This window comes from Neolamprologus multifasciatus, chromosome 16, assembly GCF_963576455.1.
Source record: "Neolamprologus multifasciatus chromosome 16, fNeoMul1.2, whole genome shotgun sequence".
NCBI classification, from domain to species: Eukaryota; Metazoa; Chordata; class Actinopteri; order Cichliformes; family Cichlidae; genus Neolamprologus; species Neolamprologus multifasciatus.
In genome coordinates this window covers 28,673,441-28,690,827 of record NC_140454.1, presented here as the reverse complement: position 1 = coordinate 28,690,827, position 17,387 = coordinate 28,673,441, and the positions used below count along the sequence as shown (strand labels likewise).

At 37.8% G+C, this 17,387-nt stretch overlaps 2 protein-coding genes across 9 annotated transcripts in view; one reads left to right on the top strand and one right to left on the bottom strand.

The window, feature by feature from the left end:
- Window positions 1-17,387, top strand: part of fkbp7 (FKBP prolyl isomerase 7) — a 194,456-nt gene that overhangs the window by 120,524 nt on the left and 56,545 nt on the right. The gene's annotated exons all lie outside the window — the stretch shown is intronic.
- Window positions 6,658-17,387, bottom strand: part of LOC146501002 (nck-associated protein 5-like) — a 78,790-nt gene continuing 68,060 nt past the window's right edge. For 4 of the 8 annotated variants that reach the window (XR_014870010.1, XM_085136712.1, XM_085136706.1 and 1 more), the window contains one exon: window positions 6,658-11,878. Coding sequence is in view for 6 of the 8 variants with exons in the window: in XM_085136706.1 (XP_084992832.1) it covers window positions 11,850-11,878 (29 nt within the window). In the remaining 2 variants the exon portion in view is untranslated. Of the gene's footprint in view, window positions 11,879-12,469; window positions 17,214-17,387 lie in introns of those variants that run through there. The other 4 variants (XM_085136705.1, XM_085136708.1, XM_085136703.1 and 1 more) reach the window with 2 other exon arrangements.

Sequence of the window (17,387 nt, the reverse complement as noted above, 5' to 3'; positions counted from 1 at the left end):
TGAGCTGCGGGAAGGTCCAATATTTTAAGTTTCTCTGCTGGCACCAGGCTCCACGCTTTATAGCTCCACATTCCCCCCACTCTGGATCTAATGGACCGCCCTTGACAGATGTGTTAACCGAGCAATGAGACAGTAACACAAAATATTTCTCACGTGTTCCTGTTTCAAAAGTAACGTGCTGAAGAAGTGTGAACGTAAACTGGGAACCTGTTCAAAATGACAAACAGACTCGACTAAGCCACAAATGCTGCAGTCACGTGGACAGGATTTTAAATCCAGTCTGTTTGTTTCATAGTTCCAGCTCAGGCCAATCGCTGGGAAAACCAACAGCTTTTTCCTAAAACAATCACACAGTTAAATGAAAGAACAGGCTCAGAATCAGCTGGCACGGTTAAATCAAATATTCATGTTAAAAGACGGTGATTTTCTGATTTAGCAGTGTCGTGTTTTTCAGTTTCTGTTACTCTGGGTACATTGAAATACTCCAAAAATAATTCTCTGACTTCCTTTTCCTAACCACTTTTCCTTGATTCTGCTGGAAAATGTCATGAGGTCAAGGAAAAGTGTGAAGGACACTTAAGAAGTACTTAGGAAAGAGAAAGGCTGTGCCTGCGTTTAAACTTGACTCCTTAATGAGATGCTAGATGTCTGCCATCCTGAAACTACAATTCTTAAAAAATGGACTACAAAACAACCCTAATGCTAATGTGTAATAACATGCTAATGTGTTCTTACTCTGCTGTTTTATGCAGGTCAAAGGTTGGAAGTTTTGAGAAAAAAAAGGAACATTTTTTGATTAAATTTTTAAAAAGTTTAAAGTTTAGCAGTTTAATATGTTTTGTAGCTTTAAAGGTTTTCCTGCTAATAAAGATGTCCACCATGGCCATTCATGCTACACCAAAGCAATTAACTAATTAAATTATAGAAATCTTCCTGTTTTTTGTTTCTTTTGTGTGTGTGGTTATTTTTTACACAGAAATTGATATTTTACAGGACAGTCTGAGCAATGAGCTACTGGAAACCTTTCTGTAATTTATCTGTAAATATTTCTTAGATTTATAGCTCAAAGACTCATGCGGACAGATTTCTTTCTTTTAGTACAACAGCATTTATCATGCAGGAAAATACTGGCAGCCACCAGTGCTCAACCTCCTAATAGATAAATCTATGATATCAATTTTAAAATCCTTTGTCACTTTGTTCTCAAGTTTTTGCATTTGCAAGACTTTCAGAAAGCTTGCCCTCTGAGGTCACTGAGATTCAAACTCATCTGAGATTTTTTGCAGATACTCGTATGGCACCAATTTAAGAAGACTGGTTATTCTACAGAAATGTCCAAATTTGGAATGCCAAGATATTTTTACATTTATTTTATTTTTCTTCCTTTTTACATCTATCACATGCACCGCCTTTTTGTCACTGGTGTTACTCCTTTGGCAACTTTAAAGGCTTTTATGAAATATTATTTCCTCAATCTCATCAGCACATGTGGTCAGAGCCACAGATGAAGAATAATGGTGCAACACATCAGGAGAATATCAACCAGAATCTGATTATATGATGTTCATTTATTTGCTATAATAATTAAAACATTTGAAAACGTTAAAAATGAGTAATGACATCACATCACAACCCTTAAGTGTGACAAAATTCAATGTAAAATTATTAACACCTTTAAAATGACACACTTTACTGCCACATCCTCTGCAAAGACAGAGACAGCACATCGGCTCCAGAAAGCAGGGTTTTACTACTTAGTTTAAGGTTATTTAGTTCCCTTGAGTACTTTAACCTCATTAGTGTTTTATTGTTTACTTTTGGTAGTTTGAAATGTACTTTTATTTTTTAAAACCTCACATTAACAGCAGTGACAAAATGACACAATAAAATATTAGTATTCTATGTTTAAAACTGTAAGTACGTAAGTACTTGTGTAAGTAAATGTACTACCCTACTTGGTTGTGGCAATGGGAGGGTCGGTGCCACCCCCAGCACCCCACTCTAGACTCACCCCTGATACTTTATAGTTATACTTTTGCAGATTTCTGCAGATTTCCACTGCTGTGAACAAGATTCATATAATAGCTCTGTCCAAGAGTCAGGATGTCCTCACTGGTTGGAAGAAAACTAAAACTGTGTGATTAAAAGCGTGAAAACTGGACAGAGAACAGTATGAGGCAGCAGTGTGGTGGCACCGTGTGCTGTAGGTGTTGGGTTTGAGTTAAAGGGGATTTAGAGTTCAGAGAATAAACCAAACCAGATGGCCTGAGACCTCAAATACCCAAATGTTACCCACAGCCAGAGTGGGGGTGGCTGCATGGTTTTATTTGAGCCACTTTCCTGTTTTTGTTTTTATGCCAGCATCATCTCCCATCAGCTATATGCACATAATTTGTATTAACAAAATAGATTTCTGTGGAAACATGATGTGGGCCAAACCGTTCAGTGTCATTAATATCAATCAAAGACAAACCAGAAACATTTTGTGAAGTTACTCGCTGTCCTGCTGAGATGTCAGGCACGGTGTCAAGACTTCATCGCAACTTTGATTCAAGATTTGACGAGATCAAAAGACTCTTTAATGTCGGTCCAACAGATTTCAAAAGCTCAAGACGCATGATTGTGTTTATTATGATGGTCCTGCGGCAACATTAATTATGATAAGAGTGGTTTCAGTTTCAGTCTAAATCTTTGAAAGAAAAGAAGGGAACCTGTTGTGCCATTTCTTATTTCCTTTCATAGACATGCTCCATTCTAGTGGTGGATGATCGCATTGTTCAGCCAGAGTTTGAACAATGAGGTTCAAATAATTCCTGAGCGCTAAAACAGTCCGTAGACAGCCCGGAAACACTCATTTTATCACAGTTTTTTGGATTTGGAGTATGGATGTTTCTCATGTAATCTCATTTAGCTCAAATAAATTGCATTTTTAAAATGCCAAATGAAAACAGCAACCTCATAATATTCCAGAGAAAACCCCAGCAATTAGAATCCTAATCCCCTCTGAGCAAACACTTGGTGACAGTGGGAAAGATAAACTCCTTTTTAACAGGAAGAAACCTGTCGGCAAATACAATAATAAATAAATTGAAATGCTTTACTACCAGAAATGTAAAAGGTTTGTCTTCAAACAGCACTGCAGCCTGTATGTTTTAAAACAGAGGTGTCAAACTCAAATACACAGTGGTCCAAAATTCAAAACTGGAACAAAGTCGCGGAATATATTTATTCCTCCAGATATAAGAATGAATCTTTTCTTATGGACTCAAACACGTTTTGCTGAAAAACTGAATATGGAACAAGCAAAAATTAATACTAAACAATATATATATTAGCTGTATAATACCAGTAGGCCAGCTCTATAGTAATTTGGTATGGCTTTGCGGGCCAAATGTAATTAGGCTGCGGGCCAAATTTGGCCCGCGGGCCAGAGTTTGACACCTATGTTTTAAAAGGTGTAACTTTTACTTTGAAGGCAAACAGTTCACATTTCCAGTTTGCGTTGTACTTTTCACACTTTCACTGCAGCTTGGAGAGTAGGAACAGATGGGGGTCAGGTATGTATGTGGGCTTGCATGATTGGGAATTTAAGGGACTTTTGCTTATTTTTTTCACACTTGGCTAGCAGTTTCCAGATTGTTGCAGACCAGTTTCTAAGCCCAGGCCTTTTTGGTCGATCTTACACTGTCACCACAATTGTCACATGTGCAAAATGACGAACAACTTAATGGTTAGTGGTCATATCTCTGCAAAACCTCATTATTTCAGTAATACAGTCATCTCAGGATGTTTGCAGCTTGTACAAAATATTTTTTTATTAATAATTTTGTATCTATGGACAGTTTCTTCTTAATAATAGACAGATCCTTTTGGAGGTCATTAAGGCTTAAAATCAGGGGCATGGCCTGACACAGGCGGCTATAAATGGATCATCTCTATACTGTGTTTGTGCTGCCATGCCTTTTGGATAATTTCTAATGCAGTTATCAGAAGAATAATATACCTTGTTGTGCAGTTATTTGTACTAACAGACTGTTAAGAAGTCTGTGCTCCTGTCGTGCTGAGAGAAATTCTAAGATTTTTTTATTGCTTTTGAGTGTTTTATGGAGACAGTTGGTATCAAGCTGTCTAGCATTCATTAGTTGAAAACTCAGTGCTTTGTCTTCTCATCCAAGTCTATTTCCCAGGCTCCAAAAACACCCAACATGGCCAAAATGCTAAAATTGAATCTTACAAACATGGTGTAAAGAAACCAGGTGGGGAGTTAATAATGACAGCAACCATATTTCTATACAATAAACTGAATGGCTGTGAAAAATAAGATAATTATTTTTGAAGCAGGCTGCATGTGTAACATAACTCCATATGTTGCAGTAAAAGTATCTGTTCATTATTATAATCATAAGCTGTACTGTACTCTTTATTTAAGAAACATATCAATGCCAGTTTGATAAGGATCATTCCTCATTTGACTTTGTATTTTCATTTTCATGTGAACACAGTGTTTGGATGCCCAGCAGGAATTTGCTCCCAGCTTGAGAAGCTCTGCTCCAGCGCCTGTGACATGTTGGTTGGCTTTCTGCAAACTGTTTACTTTTTATTATTAATTTATATTTAAACTGTTTCCGTCGTTGTGAGACAGTTAGAAAAGTAAGCTAGACTCAGATGGTTGAATTGCCTCTGCAGGGCTTCCACACACAGCAGAGTTAACACTGAGATATAAATGACACCATAAGGGTGTACTTCAGTCAGAGACAGTGGGTATAATGATGATGGTTGTCACAAATCTCTGGGTTGTGCTTAATGTACTTCGAACTTTTTTATATTTATTTATATTTTGTGGCCCTGTGTTCTTTAGACCAACTGTACAGCTGTTGCAAAGGAGGACACTATCCAGGAGCCACGAGGATCTCATTCTGTTTGTATTTGGTCATAGGAGCTGGAGTGGGCAAGCTATTTATTTGGAGGTCTTTCTTTCTTTGACCTTTTATCATCAGACACAACACAGAACCACACCGGTCACACTTATCCAGGTAACTTCAGGTGTAACCCTGAAAAACAAAATTCGCAAGCAATTTTAAATCAGTGTTAAGGATTAATACGTGATCCTAAACAGAACACTTGTAAGGACTTGTTTACCACCAGTGTTGGTCAACTTACTTGAAAAAAGTAATCAGTAACTAATTACTGATTACTTCACCCCAAAAGTAATCCCGTTACTTTACTGATTACTTATTTTCAAAAGTAATTAGTTACTTAGTTACTTTTTAAAAACATGATTTACAACCTGAATAGGTGATAAAGCGATAGATCTTTCAGCCCAATTCTACTTTTTCTGCATAATCCATCATACAAAATGTAATCAAATGGAAAAGTCTCTTTTTAAAACTTGTTTTTGTTTTGTTCTTTTAACTTTATGCATCAAGCAAAAATTAAATTATCTGCAACATTCTCTGACTGGAAGAAATTTGTTTAACATTTAAACTTATTTTCTGCATATTCCAGCACATAAAATAAAATGTTTTTGTTTGTGTTTACACTCAGTCTTTCAAATAAATGCAAGTGAAACACAGCAGAAAATAAATAAAATCAAAGACTCAGCGGTCCTGTTGCTCTATTTTCAGCTGTAAAGCAGGAGCGGGGCTGGCAGATGTTTGCCCTGGTTCAGGTGTGTCGCAGCGGTCAGTGGAAGATTCCGTGGCAGCACACTTGGTGCTTGTTTAGGGTTTTTTTTCGCTGTAAAAAGAAGTTTTCTTCCCACGCACTGTACAGCGGACGCTAATGTTTTTGTCACTTTTTACGGAATCAAACTCAAAGTAAGGTCAGTACTTCCACGCGTTAAACGCTGCACGCTCATACTCTCTCCCGCACTCGATATATTATCCATTGTTGATCTGCACACAGCTGTTGCCACGAACGTCGCACTCGCTTACGTCATTGTCTTGAGACACTCTCGCAAAAAAATCACATCTTTAGTAACGCAGTGTGCTTACGGGAAAGTAACAGTAATCTAATTACCTTTTTTGCAATAGTAATCCCTTACTTTACTCATTACTTGAAAAAAGTAACGCGTTACTGCCCATCTCTGTTTACCACGCATCAAATTTGTGCACACACTAATATTTTAAAAGTTAAGAATAAATACTAAAACATGATTCAGACCGTTAAATGCCAACAGGCCTGAAGCTGAAAGAATAAAACTGTCTCACTGTCTCTTAGTTTAATGGAATAACCATTGTAATCTGTCAGCTTCTCCCATGTCCTAATTATACAGCTGCAGCCTAATACTGATAAGCGTAATAGCTTAGAGTTAATTCCTCTGCTGGCAGTACTTACCCATGTGAAATAGTCATGAAAAAATCATTTTTCATGTATATAGACATGAATTGTCCATATACATGAATTGGGACAGGAATAAGTGAGTAATGTATTTAAATATGAAGTGAATAACATGTTTGTCCATAAAAGTGAGCAGGAGCCAGTATGACCACCAAGAGAAAGAGCTTGAAAAGAGGCTCATATTTGTGATATATGTATGTATCCTGTATGTATACTTTTTACCATGTGTGGTTAAGAAAAACCCCTAAATAAATTCAAGGTTGTACAGCCGACTCTTGTTTTTTTTTAAGTCTTTAAAGATGTTTGCTGTACAATATGTCCTCTCTAGAAAGAGAACAGTTCAAAGAAATCATTAAATATCCAAAACTATCACTATCATTCATGCCAACGATTGTATGAGTGCACATAAACCTCTGGCCACAACTGTATAAATTACAGGCCATGGCAATGTTACCTTCTAAAACAATCACAATACCTTGAAATAACACAAGAATATTATTATCAGTTCACTATAACTGTGATCAACAGTCATGGACCCTTTACACTCCGGATATTGTGGTGCATGGGCCTTCCTTCCTTTGACCACAGGGTGATGGCTAAAGATACTTTAATTTTTGCTCTGCCTCACTATTTTCATATATGGAATGTGTTCATTGTAGATGTCATTACATATCTATAAGCCAAGTTTTTACAAATTGTAACTGATGATACGAGTTATGTTTCATTAACTATGAGCTGCAAAAGCTAACTCCCCTAACTTGGTTTCAAAAAGCACCACACCTTATCTCACATGGCAATTTCCCATTCAATAATTACCAAAAATCCAAATTCTCTATCCTTGTATTTATGCATTTAAATTGTCTGCCTAACCACGTATCACATGATGACCCTGAATACGGAACCCCAGCTTGTGGGCTCTGAGTACGTTGGAGAGTAAAAAATATTAATCAACATAATTCATACCGTTACACATCACCAGGCCTAAAGCTAAAAGAAAGTCTTACACAAATCTAAATCTTAATTTAATGGACTAACCATTGTAATCTGTCAGCCTCCCCAATGTCCTAATTGTACAGCTGTAGCCTAATACTGATAAGTGTAATAGCTCATGGTTCATTCCTCTGCTGGCAGTAGACTTCCCCATGTCTGTCAGGGTCTCATGAGAAAATGTGAAATAGTCATGAAAAAAACAATAGTTTTTCATGTAAAAGGACTAATTTGTAAGTAATGTGGAAAATGTATTTAATGTAATAAGCATGTATTTTTTCCAGGGAAAGTAGGCAGGAACCAACATGTTCATCAAGAAAAGAGCTTGAAAACTGTTGTATTTTAACCCAAACCAGAATTATTCCAAACCTAACCCAATAACCCTTAAATGACAAGCCCTAAACAAGTAGCTGTTAATGCTTAAAATTAACCAATTGACATTTTTAATTAACAATTATACTGTCAGTATGACTCAAATTTGGATGCTGAAATGATTTGCTCCATTACTTCCAAATGCAGACTTCCAATTGCTGATGTTAGGAAGCCAGTTGATGCAAAGACATCCTAGATATGTTGAACTTGTGTATAACACCATCAGCTGGTTGGGCTTCATTTTGTAGCCCATCTATCTAGACTCCTCTCTACCAGCCAAAGCAATTCAATGACAACACACAAACAACTTCCTTAATGTCGTCCCAGTACTGAAATCGTTTATTTTTTCTCTGACAATAAACAAAGAATATCAGTAATAAACAACTCTCAGTTTGTACTGATAAGATGACACAAGAACATCACTGTTATTATTTGGATTCTGGAAATATAAAGACATTTAGGAGGAGAGTTACTGTGATAGTGAGTGACAACAAGTGCTAATAAATGGCAAAATACACTCATCAGTGCAAGGTACAAATACAGGACATCGGAGTAAATGCTAGAAAAATACAACCCTTGTGAGAGTGACGCTCTTCGTGATGCGAGCTGTTTTAAAAACACAGACGCCATGCTTCATCTACCCGTATCAGTGCAGCCAATCTGTTCCCTGATCCTCGTCTCACCTGCGTACGCTACATATTTATTACACATATAAATGTTTTGCTACTGCTGCATTTTTACAAATATTACCATCAACAAAGAAGAGGTAAATACAGTTAATACTGATGATAATGTGCGGTGCTTTGTAGCTATACATCATGTGAAAAGAATATGGCTATCATCACCTTGATGAGTCTGATATGTAGATTCAGGTGCATTCATGTTCTGTATATGCAATCAGTTTATTACTGATGGTGTGAAAAGATGCATCTCGGCAAATATCTACACATGATAAGTATCGATAAAAGTGCAGGGGGACGGGTGGGTTAAAATCGTCAAATGTGCCGCGATGCATTCGGAACACCAAAAACAGCAGAATAAAGGACACAGTGTACTTCTTACAGACAGAGACTCAGATATCTTACAGATAAATGTGCAGAAAAGAAGTGGCAATCGGGAAAGATCAAGACAGGAAAGAGAGGATTCACGTGTATGTGACTTTAGAGTTCTTCTACTTTCTGAAACAAAGTGGTAGAACTGTTAGCTTTGGTTACACTGATAAGTTGCGAAAAGTCCGACTAAAAAACTTGCCGTGTAATTAAAAACTGTCACACTGTTGATTTCCACAAGGGATGCTCTCGAGTTAGTAAAAAAAAGGGGGGTTTCTGTACTTTTGCTTGCCTTGAAAATTTTAGAAAAGTGCAATCCTTGAATTGCTGCCAGATATCTGAGTCACTTTATTAAAAAAAATAACACAAAACAGTGAGCTAGTCATATTTGTAACACAAAAGAGAGAAGAACAGGACACAGTGTACTTATTAAAGAGATAAAACGTGCAAACTGTGAAGCGAAAAATATTAAGTCCAGGAAAGAGAGGATTCACGTGTACGTGATTCCGGCTGAAGCACACCTTAACTGTGGCAACGTTCACTCAGTGGTGGAACTCTTAGCTTTGATTTGCTTACGCTAAGAAGCTGTTCTACTATATTTCTTGTAAAAACTAGAGAGGGTCTCTTGAATTAGTCCAGAAATAAAGATGTTCTGCTAGAGCTGTAGCATAAAAATGTAAATGTCCTTCAGCATTAGCTTCATAGAACTTCCCCTGTTCTGGACTACTTTACAACAGGATGTCCAAAGAGCTGAAGTTCTCAAAATATTTACAAGTTCTTTAGTTTACGTTAAATATGAGCAGAGCAATGGAAGAGTTCAGTCCAGCAAAAAAGACGTAACTGGTCTTTTGTTGCTGTGACAGAAACGTGTACATGTAAATCCTCCCTGTGGGATCTGTTCACATGCTTTAATGAAAGCTGTACGTATTAAAGTTTAATCCACAGCTTCAACCAGAGACAATAAATTTCCCTGAGCTAGCATGCTGACAACTGGGTGCGTTACCACTCGCGTTACATGCAAAACTCACTGCTTTGTCCTGATGTCATAGCTGTGGAAATGCACAAAAAGCAGCTCACATGTGAGGAGTTTAAATTCAAAATGAAACGTGCAACATTTACCTACAAAACAGTGTCGGAGTATGTGAAATAATATTTAAGCTTTTTTTTAAAAACTTCTTGTAATAAAACAGGCCATATGAAGCATCACTGGGATCAGAGTAAATTATAGAGGGTGAGTGCATGCAAGTGGATATTAACACAGTGACAATAAAAAGTAGTTAGCGCACACTTTAGAGAATCACATTACTCAGTCAGGTAAATGGCAATCAGTAGGTAGTGCTGTACATAGGATAACACTGTAATCTCGAGTTTTGGTGGGCCCATGGGAAAATATATTAGGTATGTATCCTAGCTTAGATCGTCATTTTGTCTGGAGCAGACTTAAATCTTAAACCTTTAATAAAATGTTCACACATGGCTGGGAAATGTAAATAAATGTGGCTACATGACCTTTAAGGAGAGACAGCCAGTGCCATTATGGAGGTCTGCAGGTGAAACGCTTATGTTTGTTTGTCACAGCCTACATGACTCACTCATTCAATCCTCTAAGTTTTGCTGAAGCTCAACAGTGACGGCTAGCATGGCTCCCTCGAGCTACAGCATCCAAATCCAGAAATGTTGTGGAGAAAAACTGAATTTAACAGTACAGACAGATTTGTTGCACATCTGCTTTGAATCCATGTAGAGCCTATGGCATAGTCTATGAGCGGCGTTTCTCTCCAAATTTCTCATCCGGTCAATTTTAAAAATGGCAACAGAAAGAAATAGAAACTGGAAATGCATAGGAGGAAACAACAGTATGGAAAATGCTAATCACAGTCTCTGTGGGCTGCATTGATGCTACATGTAGTTAGACTTCAAAAATTATCAAAATAAAACTGCTAAACTTCTTTAAAGAAGTCCAGACGCTTTTCTTTGCAAGCTCCTTGGACTACGATGACCTGGATAACTGAGAACCTTCACAGACAGACAGTATATCCATCTATTTTCTTCCGCTTGTCCTTGTCGGGGTCGCTGTTAGCAGCAACAAGCCAACCTGGTGACATAATGTCCCGTACTAACAGAAGATGGCATAAACATGTTTTTAAAACTTTAACTCTTAGCACTTAATTCTTAAATCAAGCTTCACAGACAGTTTTACATCTATATCAGTTTTTGAGAGCAGGGCTCCATGTGTAAATTTGCCTTTATATGTGCAGCAGTAAACTTTAATATGTGAAAAACAGCTGCTTGTTACTAACATGAGCTCTACTTTATCAATGTAACTTTCAGCTTGGAAACATGAAACCAATGTGGAAATACTTTAAACCTGCATTCTTTCTCGTGGCCAGCAGGGGGCGACTCCTCAGACTTGCGTGTATGAAAGACAGTGGGAAGAACTCCTTTAATTTAGTTCTGACTCATGTTAACTCCTCTCTGTTGATTTATGACTTTAGTAGGTGCTTTTCTGATGAGTTTATGGGTTCCGTCTATTTTTAAATTATTTTTATTTTTCAAATGTATGATAGGTTTTTAAGATTTGAGAATGTTAAGATGGTGACAATGAATTTGCTGCACTTGAAGTTTCAAATACAGGATTTTGGTAACCAGTGGGTGACTAATCGTAGCTATGTCCATTGTGTTTTTATAGTCCGTGATCACACCCACAATTAGAATATTTTGAGATTATAGGTAGCTCTTTTAATGCTACAGTAGCTTTTATGCTAAACATGCTAAATGTACATTTTAAACTTTTTTTCAAGAAAAAAACTGTTTTTCTGTGAAGAAAAGTCTGTTGCAGATAAATACAATCAGCTGCTCACAGCTGATGCCAAACAAGATGCAGACCTCCAAAATGGCTGCCAGACAGTTCATTGCTACACCTGAAAGGCTTATCGGTATCTTAACGCTACACTGAGCAGAGGTGGAAGCCTAACAATGCAAAGCTGGCTTTTTGTCCCACTTCTGAGCATTTCATCTGGACACAGAATCCAAACTGTGGGATTTGGAGGTCCTCCATGTGTGGCTCGGCGATAAGTCCACCCAGTCGCTTGATTTCTCTCTTCAAGTTGACTCATCCAGCTTCAGAAACTCTAAAAAGAGAAGGTGTGGAGCAGAGTGAGATACTGGGTCTCTGAACCACACAAACAATATCCAAAATGAGGTTAGTTTAAAGGAGAAGCCCAAACTGTGATTAATAATAATAATATAATGGAATATTTAAGAAATGCCTTTAAAGATGATTAATCAGCTCACAGGCTTTCTTTGGGGAAAGATTATAGAGAGCAGGGTCTGCCAAAATCAAAAATTAATAATTAAATAATTGTAAAAAATGATAAACTGTTACTAAAATAATAGCATCAATAAATATCTGCATTTATTGTTACACATTTGGCATTTGAATTTACATTTGAATGGAAAAATAAAAAAAGAGTTATTAATAAAACTTTATTGATCAACCAATGAATTGACTCAATAAGAGCCTCTTCTTTTGCACATTGATACAGAAATGCATTAAAATGTAAAAGTGTAAAAAGAGTGTAGAGAAATAAATAAATTTACAAATATATAAGCAATACCTGAAAGAAAAAAGAAAGATACGCGAAAAAAGTAAACAAAAGTATGAATTGACAGCAGGGAAAATGACTTAAGGGTTTACTGTCATACTCTTTACTTTTTAAAAAAAAATATTTATTGATCTATTTATTATTAATCAAAGGATAAAAAAGTTAAACAATTTTAAACACTATTTTGTTTGCATAGTATTTCTGGAGCCCACAGTGTGAACTGTGAAAAGCAGAAACATTCCTTTGAAAATTTGTATTTCTAGCCTCCTGCTGAGCTCACACTTTTTACTTAACAAGGATCCTTTTATCTCTAAAAAGTATGAAAATTCTTCCTCAAAGCCAGCAGACTCGTTGGAGTAAGAGAACTGCCATTAAACAGCCCCACAGAGATCCACTGTAATTTCAGCTTTTTTTTATACAAGTTGAGCGGCAATATGTCTGTGAAGGTTCTCAGTCATCCAGGTCATCGTAGTCAAAGGAGCTTGCAAAGAAAAGCGTCTGGACTTCTTTAAGTTACTTGAAGACGTTTCACCTCTCATCCGAGAGGCTTCTTCAGTTCTAAGGTCAAATGGTGGAGAGTCCCAGATATAAACCTAGTGGGAGTGTCCCCCCACAGAGGGACAAAAGGACCCCCTGATGATCCTCTAATCGCCTGAGCCAAGGTGTGGAACTGGGTGTGGGTCCCAATCAGCCAGAGTTTCGGGTGAGTTCATTGTGAAACCTGGCCCCACCTTATCATGCGAATTCCTGAGGTCAGATGGCCCAGGATGTGAGTGGGCGTTAAGGCGTCTGGGAAGGGATCTCAAAACTGGATTATAGATGGCAGAGAGTTGGTGTCGTAAACCACTGCCTCTGTTCAAAGATGGTCGCTCACAGTGGACATAGATGGCTTCTTTCACTCCTCTTTCAAACCATCTGTCCTCTCTGTCCAAAATGTGAACATTGGCATCCTCGAAAGAGTGTCCTTTATCCTTAAGATGCAGATGGACAGCTGAGTCTTGTCCTGTGGAGGTGGCTCTTCTGTGTTGTGCCATGCGCTTGTGAAGTGGCTGTTTGGTCTCTCCAATGTAGAGGTCTGGGCATTCCTCGCTGCACTGTACAGCATACACCACATTGTTAAGTCTGTGTTTTGGCGTTTTGTCTTTCGGGTGAACCAGTTTTTGTCTGAGTGTGTTGCTGGGTCTGAAGTACACCGGGATGTCATGCTTGGAGAAAACCCTCCTGAGTTTCTCTGATACACCGGCTACATAGGGGATGACAATGTTGTTGCGTCTGTCCTTCTTATCCTCCCTCGCTGGTGTCTGATCTTCTTTTCTGTGCCTCTTTGCTGACTTTAAGAATGCCCATTTAGGATAGCCGCACGTTTTGAGTGCTTCCTTTACATGCTTCCTTTACATGTGGAAGCATGTAAAGGAAAGAGGTACAAGTTGAGGTTGTGACTTTTTATAAGCAGTTTTTTGAGAGCTGGGCTGAGCCATGTCCACCAGCACAGTAACTTCATCTGCAACTAAACTGAAGCTTTGTACTTGCTATTTTAATTCTGAGCCACAATTTTATATATTTGTGGACAGGCTATAATTTGTGTTTGCTTGTGTAGCTCAGTGTGCTTTTTTCTATAAAGAGTGGGGTTTGGTTTATTTTGTATACGGTAGGGCATAAAAGTACATGGTAGATCTTTTGCATTGAATTTGCTTGCTGGTTATAAAGTGGCTGAGGAGTGAATATTGCCTTCCACTTTATGTTCCTCAATTGCTGCTGCATACAGAGAATTCATTTCACACAAAAAAATGTCAGCAGGTCTTGTCACTGATTCCTAACCACCTTAAATTATGGTAACATAAGATGTATCTGGGATAAAATGTGGTTTAAATGCAAATAGGACAACTGTGATCTGATCCCATTGGGCAAAGATAAAACAGTAACATCCGTCACTGCATGTTGATGAGTGCTCCTGAAGTGTTCCACACATAGTCTGAAACAAAACTGACAACTAGTCTGATTCAAGGAATATAAAGGTGGGTGAAAAATCAATAGGAAAAACCTGAATCCCTGACCCTTACAATGTAATGCCATCATAGTTCAGGTCCACTTGTTAAGGCAGCCACATGTGCCAAATAAATCTACTGAACTGGACTGTTTCACTGCCCAGTAATGCCTGTAACATGATAGCAAAGCTATTTTTTGTCTGCTATCATGATAACAGCTGGAGGACATGTGCCTTTTCTGCCATAGCTCAGCTAAATTTCAACGTTTTTGTTGGCTTTCCAAACACGTTATTTTACCTTTGGAATTATTGACATATCATGAAAGCCTTCACCGCTTTCCTCACAGTCACTGGATAAAAGTGACACTCCTGCAGTGTTAACTTGTGAATTTTTGAACCAAAACCACAATGTGGGTCATTGTCTCAGTCTGTGTGACGAAGGCGACAAGGTCCAAACACACTATGGGGCCTTACATAAAGTGGTGCACCTGGTCATCAGATCCCCCATCTAATGGCACAGGGGCTTGTTGAATGATTTGATGAGGATGAAAAAGATGTGAATAGCATTTATGGCCTTCATAGTCACTAGATCCTAACACAGCCAAACACTAATGAGGGATTTTGCTGGCAACAAATGAGGAAACATCTTTTAAAAGAATGGTCTTAATCCCTCCGGCAGACTTCCAGATACTTGCAGAATAATTACTAAAGAGGACTGAGAAACTGTTCTGCACTTCTGTTTTGGTTTTTCCTGTCATTTGTCACCCTTTTCTCTGTAATCGCTACATAAAGATATTGAAAATGGGCTGCTGAGGAGTGTGAAACACTTCGATGAGTGTGTTTCTATAAATAAAAAGGTATTCATGAATCTTTATGTGCATCTTGCTGTGATAGCTCATAACCTGTGGCTATTTTTTAACCCACAGGCACATCTCACGACCTACTACTACACACACAACCGTTGTAAATGCCAGCGTTAATGTAGTGTAGGAAGATGCAAATGATGTTTGGCAAACTTGTGTTAGTCATGTGTTCAGTTGCTACCATTAAGCGTGCTCTCTGCTCAGTGGGGATGAAAATGGGCTTGAAAGCAAAGTGTAGTTTGAAAGCAAAAGTTATACGTTTTTTTTGTGCAGTGTGAAAAAGTGAAATTACTGAACCTTGGTCTGGCTTTATAACTGCCAGCTCCAGTGACAGGTTTTAAAGGCAGCATTTGAACGTGTCTGACGAGTCTCCCGAAAGAAGAGTTCACATTTATTTTGGTGGATAAAAACTGAAAAAGTATGAAACTTTAATGAAATTTTCCAGTAAACCTTTTCAGTGGGTTAAAATCAACTTAATAGTATGTAATTTTCAGTACTTAGAACAAACTCTGACACTGTTTTTAGTACTTAAAAGTCCTCGTGGAGGGTTCATAATTTTGCATTTTCCGAGGCTACAGATCAAAGTTCATTACACATAAAAGCCATGTGTTTTAATGGTTCAGTGCATGTTTTATAGATGAATTTAGTTGGTTCACTGGATTTCGGTGGTGGTAATCTGAAAATAATAATAAGCTGTGTATCTCACTACATGTAAAATATGCATACAGTTAGAAATTCATATATTTTTAGACACTGACTTAAATGGGTTATTCTAATGTGTGCAAAAACATATTAAAGCTACAGTTATATGACTTTCAGCCATGAGCTTTAAGTGCAGACTATCTAAACTGCACATACTGTCTGTCACGGTATTTGTGTTTCAACTTATGGAATTACATTCTTTGATTACTGAGGTTCATGTTTTTGGGTTTCTTTAGTTTTCAGGGATCGTAGTCCTCTCTCCCTTAGTGTTTATCTCAGCCCATGGTTAGTCTCTGTTCCCATGTTTTCCCTGAGTCCCAAGTCTAGTGCTTTTGTATTCCCTTTGTTCCAGAGGCTGTCTGTTTCCATGTCAAGTCTGCGTCTATATGATGTCATGCTTCCTGTTTTGTTTTGATAGTCCTTGCCTAATGTGACTTTCTTTGTCTCGCGATTTCTGGTCCTCTCGTCGTCTTGCCTGTGCATTGAAGCCCTGTGTTTTCCTCTGCCCTTTGTTGCATTGCACCCTCACTATGCTGTGTTTTTCCCTCTGTGTTCTTAGCCATTTCCTAGTTTACAGTTGGAGTTTTTGGTCCCAATTTCTAGTTTACAGTCAAAATAAAGCTGCCTCTTTGAGTTTACTTCCCGTGTATAAGTCCTGCATTTGGGTCCTACATCCTGCCCACCATGCAGCAAAGCTTGACACAGTCACATATTTTCATGTAAGTTGTCCAAATATGCCTGTTCAGTTAACTTAAATGTTGTTTAATGGACCAGCATTAGAGATATCTTTCATATTTCTTCATAAACTGAACCAGTAAAAGGTCCAGAGATTATTCCAAGTGTGTTGGGAAGTTGTTTCCGTGAATCATAAAACAAAGATATCTCTCTTTTTCTAAAGAAAAACTCTTTTTGCAACATTTAGCTGAGTGAAGAAAATTCTCCAGGAGTTAGGTTTACCAGCCTCAACATTAGAAAGGTCATATTATAAATAATTTATATATTGCAGTTAAATATTTCAGTCGTTTGGATCACACTCTCCCAATTACACTTAGTCCAGAATCATATTTGTTCAAATCCAAGTCTGCACTTTAAGGGCGTATCACACCACATAGCTATAACTGGATTATTATTGTGGATAACTAAAATAAAAGTTGCCAGTGTTCAAAATATATGGACCTCACTATACACTATCTCTTAAATAAATGTGGTGTCTTACAGTTGGCCAGCTGAAGTCTCGTCTGTTCTTTCTGTTGGCTCGGAGTGGCTCGTGTTTTCGATTTAATATAGGTCAACTTCTTTGGTTCCAATCCACCTGAAAGGATGAAATAAAACTAATTTTAGACATTGTTTTCTCAAGGTTCTCACTCATGTCAAGAACAAGACTCAAATGTGGAGTTAGAAGAACTGCTTGACGCTGACAGGCTGACATCCTCAAAGAGAGCACGATTATCATCCTGAATTCAAAGTGGCAGCAGATCTAAGAAAC